Source organism: Scatophagus argus, chromosome 10, assembly GCF_020382885.2.
Source record: "Scatophagus argus isolate fScaArg1 chromosome 10, fScaArg1.pri, whole genome shotgun sequence".
NCBI lineage: Eukaryota > Metazoa > Chordata > Actinopteri > Scatophagidae > Scatophagus > Scatophagus argus.
Genome location: NC_058502.1, coordinates 6,006,353 through 6,011,660, shown reverse-complemented (window position 1 = coordinate 6,011,660; position 5,308 = coordinate 6,006,353). Strand labels below are relative to the sequence as shown.

The 5,308-nt window shown below is 42.6% G+C and overlaps 1 protein-coding gene across 1 annotated transcript; it reads left to right on the top strand.

Annotated features, from left to right (window-relative positions):
* The first annotated feature begins 843 nt into the window (after positions 1–843).
* On the top strand, positions 844–5,092 carry six3a (SIX homeobox 3a). Its single transcript, XM_046402941.1, has 2 exons — positions 844–1,859; positions 3,737–5,092. The coding sequence occupies exons 1-2, from the start codon at positions 1,168–1,170 to the stop codon at positions 3,927–3,929; spliced, it is 885 nt and encodes a 294-aa protein (XP_046258897.1). The 5' UTR covers positions 844–1,167; the 3' UTR covers positions 3,930–5,092.
* The last annotated feature ends 216 nt before the right edge of the window (positions 5,093–5,308 follow it).

The following is a 5,308-nucleotide window of genomic DNA, read 5'->3' as shown; positions in this document are numbered from 1 at the left end:
TCTGGACTATAAAAAAAAAATGAAAGCTAAACTGATGGCATTAAAAAGAGCGATGCCATTGACAAATTAGTTTTCCAACTAAAACGGCCTGACCTTTGTTTAATCAACACAACGCTGCACATCGATATTCATTTGGAATAATAAATTTTGTTGGTTGGAGAGGAGTCAGCGGGCAGGGGGCCAGGGCTGCGCCCGGCATCCCAGAGGCAAGGCAGGGCACAGCAGGAGGGGGAGCGGCATCACACTGCTGCCTACACCCGGACCAGCACCCTTCAAAGCACAAAGTGACCACACACACCAGCCAGCCCGAGGAAAGTCATCCCCAGACCATGTCATAAAACTGCGAACATGCACTGTTTTTTTTAAGTCATCGACGGGTCCAGGGCAAAAGCCAAAAGGTTATAGGACTGTATCATAATTTGGTCTTTTAGAAAACAAGAAAATGGAAAGTGATAACATATATGAAAAGGAAAAACGTCAGAAGACCCACAAAGTCTTCCTTCCCCTCGAACAAAAAAATGAATGGAGTGATAAAAAAAGATAAAAAGTAGCTACTACAGGAAAAACTGTACCAAAATAATGTGCACATTGACTCGCTTCTATTCAAAACGTGTATTCCGGAGTTGCAGTCATTGGTTGTCCATTTGTCACCCTTTTAAAGCTCCCTCTGCCTCCCTCCCTCCCTTCCCGTTTCTGCTAAGCATCTCCAGTCTACATATCTTCTTTAGCTTTAACGAGCCTCGTTAAGATCGCAATAATATTCCACCCTCTAATTGCTCATTCCATTCAGCAGATAGGCGAGCATTGGCTTGTGCCTGATGCGCGCAGTGCGGTGGGAGGGTTGCTGTGGAGATCGGAGACTCTGATAACCCCCTGTGCGTGCTGCACAAGTGGTGAAAGCCTCGCGCTACGTACTGGCTAATGATTGGCACGCTTGACAGTGATTGGCAGGGCTGCCATGACAACGCTACAACGACACCAAGAAGACCAATAGAAAAGGGAAACAAAATGTTTCAATGCTACACTCAACGGCGGATTTAGGGGGGAGATATTATGAGGCTGGTGTCATTAGGCGATAGCCATTGAATCATTCAATCTTTTTTACTTGCCGTGTTTTTTCGGTTTTCCCTTTTCTCGATAATTTTCTTTCTCTCTCAGGTCATTTCCATGGTTTTCAGATCCCCCTTAGAGCTTTATCCCTCCCATTTCTTCCTGCCAAACTTCGCTGATCGCCCTCTGCTCCTGGCGAACAGCGCTCCCACCACCAGGTCTCCAGAAGACTTGTCCATGTTTCAGCTACCGACCCTCAACTTCTCCCCGGAGCAGGTGGCGAGCGTCTGCGAGACGCTAGAGGAGACCGGGGACATCGAACGGCTGGGCCGTTTCCTCTGGTCCCTGCCTGTGGCTCCGGGAGCATGCGAGGCGATCAACAAGCACGAGTCCATCCTGCGCGCCCGGGCCGTGGTGGCGTTCCACACGGGGAATTTCAGAGACCTCTACCACATCCTGGAGAACCACAAGTTCACCAAGGACTCGCACGGCAAACTGCAGGCCATGTGGCTGGAAGCGCACTACCAGGAGGCCGAGAAGCTCCGCGGTCGTCCCCTCGGACCGGTCGATAAGTACCGGGTGCGGAAGAAGTTTCCGCTGCCTCGGACCATCTGGGACGGCGAGCAGAAGACGCACTGTTTCAAAGAGCGGACACGGAGCCTGCTGAGGGAGTGGTACCTTCAGGACCCATATCCAAATCCCAGCAAGAAAAGGGAACTGGCTCAAGCCACTGGACTCACTCCTACACAGGTCGGAAACTGGTTTAAAAACCGGAGGCAACGAGACAGAGCTGCGGCGGCCAAAAACAGGTTGGTGCTTTTATTTGTTCTTACCGTCAAAACACAAGAATGCGCGAAACTTTGACTCAAATGCATGCATTCAAAAGAAAAAGACTGGCTTTCATGAAAGATGTAGTTGTGCTCACGGATAGTGACTGTCTGGGAAAAAGGCAGCCTGGCAGGGGGAGGGAGCAGGCTGCGGCGACATTTTTGTTATGAAGTGAAATGAGGACGAACATCGAAAACACTATTTATGCTGTTGTAAATATGCAAACTGTCCTTCGAAAATGAAATATTTAGACTTTTTTCATTTAGAGGAGGTTCTTACAACATCTTCGACGGATAAGCAATTTGACTTTGCAGATATTTTGAACATAATTTGTAATTATTAGATAAAAATATTTAATAATAAAATTAAAGTTCAAATCTGTTACCCAATAACTCTGAATAAAATAATAATAATATAAGCACAAACTAGATTGTATGTTAAACTGAAGAGGCGATTATTGCGCAGTGTTCCGGTTAAACACAAACAGCTTGTTTACGTTTACGTTAAGAGTGAAAGTACTGCAATAAATGACAAATAGAGATGAAATTACATACGCAAACATTACCAGACTTCAGTTTTTATAGTATAATGTGTGTTTGGATGATAGTAGTGTGAAGAGCCTCATGAATAATTTTAATCAGTTAAAAGTGTAAAATAAACAGGACTGGAGAAGTCTTAGTATTTATTCAGCAAGAAGTTTTATCTTTTTCTTTGTACCTTTAAATACATTTTAAATTATCATATGTTGCAAACAATTTTAAACATCATAGTGTTTGTTACCAAAGCTTTGTGATGATTTATTCAAACTACGCGGCGTGTTTTAGCTACATTTATCATGTGCTGCAGTGCATTTAACATTTCAACGTCACACGTTACTTATCATCGCTGGAAAATATTATCTCCAAGGATGGTGGAGGAATTATTGATATTACTTCACAAAAAACGAGCATGCGTATTTAAAAGCATTTGAAGACATAGGCTGTATTCATAACATTAAGAGTGGTATCATTCCGTTGAAATGCTGTAATTGATTAGAAAATACCTCGCGGAGTACTAAGCCATATGAACACTATTCTAATCTTTTTGCTAAATGAATGGATATATTTCCATTCTGACATTATCCCACCGAGATGGAGTTATTATCATGAGTGGATTGGAGATAAACATTTAGGATGATTGGAGTAACCTGGATCTCCACGTCACTCATTCATGCACTTCCATCAGACTGAAATACATCTGTGTCAAAGCCTCTTGACATTTCGCAATTGGACAAAGGCCTATGTTTTATTTGAATAATATTTTTGACTGTGGAACCGCAGAGACTCGGATGCTTTATATGATAAACACAACCGTGCAGTAAGGAAGACAAATCATAAATGTAGAGCAAAGGCACATAGTGGCTAAAAAACAACAACAACCAAACAAACAAAATACCCCACACACAATGAAAACAAAATAGCTACAGCGTGTTTCTGTAAACTGTGTCATCAAACTGTTTTTATAAAACACACCGAGCTGGATTTAAAGCTTATTTCTCAGCGGTGATATGACAGTCGTGTTTAAATCCCAGATTGGTGACTTGCGGGTTGATCACTCCTACTTTTACGGGGGGAAAAAAGAAGCCATTACATTTCTTCCAACATTTGGTAGTCTAAATAGTACTGCGTTTTGTCCCCTGAAAGCTGGCTATTTGATAAAAGCATGCATGCATGGCTGGGGCCGGCAGGGGGAAAGAAAGGCGAGTTTGAACCCCTATTTTGCAGGAGGAGGAGGGGAAGGGGGACATTCTCAGGTCTAATTGCCATTTCTCTCATTTTTTTCTTCCTCCCCCCCCCTCCTCGCTTCTTTTCTTCTCCAGGCTTCAGCACCAAGCAATAGGACCGAGCGGTATGAGGTCCCTCTCAGAGGCCGGTCTCACCCCTCACAGCTCGGCAGAGTCGCCTTCGACCGCGGCCAGTCCCACCACCAGCGTTTCCAGTATGACAGAGAGAGTTGATACTGGGACGTCCATCCTGTCCGTCACCTCCAGTGACTCGGAGTGCGATGTATGATACGGAGGGGAGGAAAAAACAACACAAAAACAAACAAAAAGAGAAATATTTACAGGGAAAATGGACCTGAGAGGAAGAAAAAAAAGACTTATGAAATATCTCGGATGAAAAAAGGACCGATTGATATAAATATTAAAATAAAAGAGATAAAAGCACGTCGTTTTTTTTTTTTTTTATTAAAAAGCGCTTTCAAAGGACCCACGCCTCCCTTTCCTCTTCATACCCCCACACCATCACCACTACTACTAGACTATTTGCATGATGTCTTTCTATTTTTTATTTTTTTTTTATATTTTGTAATCAGGGAAAACAACCTGAGTGCAAGATTTTCCATCAGGAACATCGATCAGAGGGAATAAAACAGATCGTCTTGGTGTCTTCGTCGCTTCCCCCCCACCCCTCCACCCCTCATCTCCGTTTTTAGTCCAAGTGATGATGATGATGATGATGATGATGGTGGTGATGACAGCGAAGCAGCCGCCATGCAGACAAGATGCAATCCTGTTTTTACTTTGTGTTCATCAGACAATCATTTTAAGTCGTAAGCACCTTTTTAAATACACTTCTGTCACTGCCTGTGTGGGGTACATGGTCAAAAAAATGACGAACGGGATCGTTTATGACTGTATCAGATTTTTATTTTTATTTTCAAAATTTTATATTGAATTATGTATATCTCAAATAATGCGATCATTCTCCCGGTCTGTAATATACGTGTAGAAATATGCTTGTACATAATTATTGCTCTCCCCACCCACCCACCCCGTCTCATCCTCTTTTCTATCCCTTCCTCACTTTTCTTGACTTGGTGTTCCTACATAAAATATTTGTCAAAACTTACAACTGAAGTGCTCTAGGCGTTTTTGTTGCTTTTGTTTTCTTTTTTTTTTTCGTTGTTTTTTGTTTTGTTTTTTAAAGGTTGGGGGGGTTGACAGTTAACAGTCACACTTATGCAAAAAAAAAGAAGAAAAAGAAAAAAGAGAAAGAAAAGTGTAGCTTGTTATTACTACATTTATTCAAGTCTGCAGGCTGCCCCCTCCTCTCCTCTCTGCCGCCCCAGGGTCGCTCAAAGCGCTTATTTACATTAGCCTATTCAATGTTTCTTTCTTGCGTGGTTATTATGTTAATGTACCATACATTTCTAAATCAAATACAGTATTCAATTTGCTATACCTCTTTGCATGATGTCTGTCTCTCCATCCGATTACGGATAAGGACATTGATAAGTGGCTAAACACATGTTCATATTGGGTCATTATTGGATTGTGGAAGCATTAATGCTCATCATGGCTTATTGTTTCCCGGACCAGGTTTTACTGTCAGCGGGCTGAAATCGCCTCAGTTGAGTTTGGTTTTCTGAATCGACTCGGGTTTTAAAG

Coding starts and splice junctions, on each gene's coding strand:
- six3a (XM_046402941.1), top strand. CDS start 1,168: ATGGTTTTCAGATCCCCCTTAGAGCTTTATCCCTCCCATTTCTTCCTG. Junction 1,860..3,736: donor GCTGCGGCGGCCAAAAACAG/GTTGGTGCTTTT, acceptor TTTCTTCTCCAG/GCTTCAGCACCAAGCAATAG.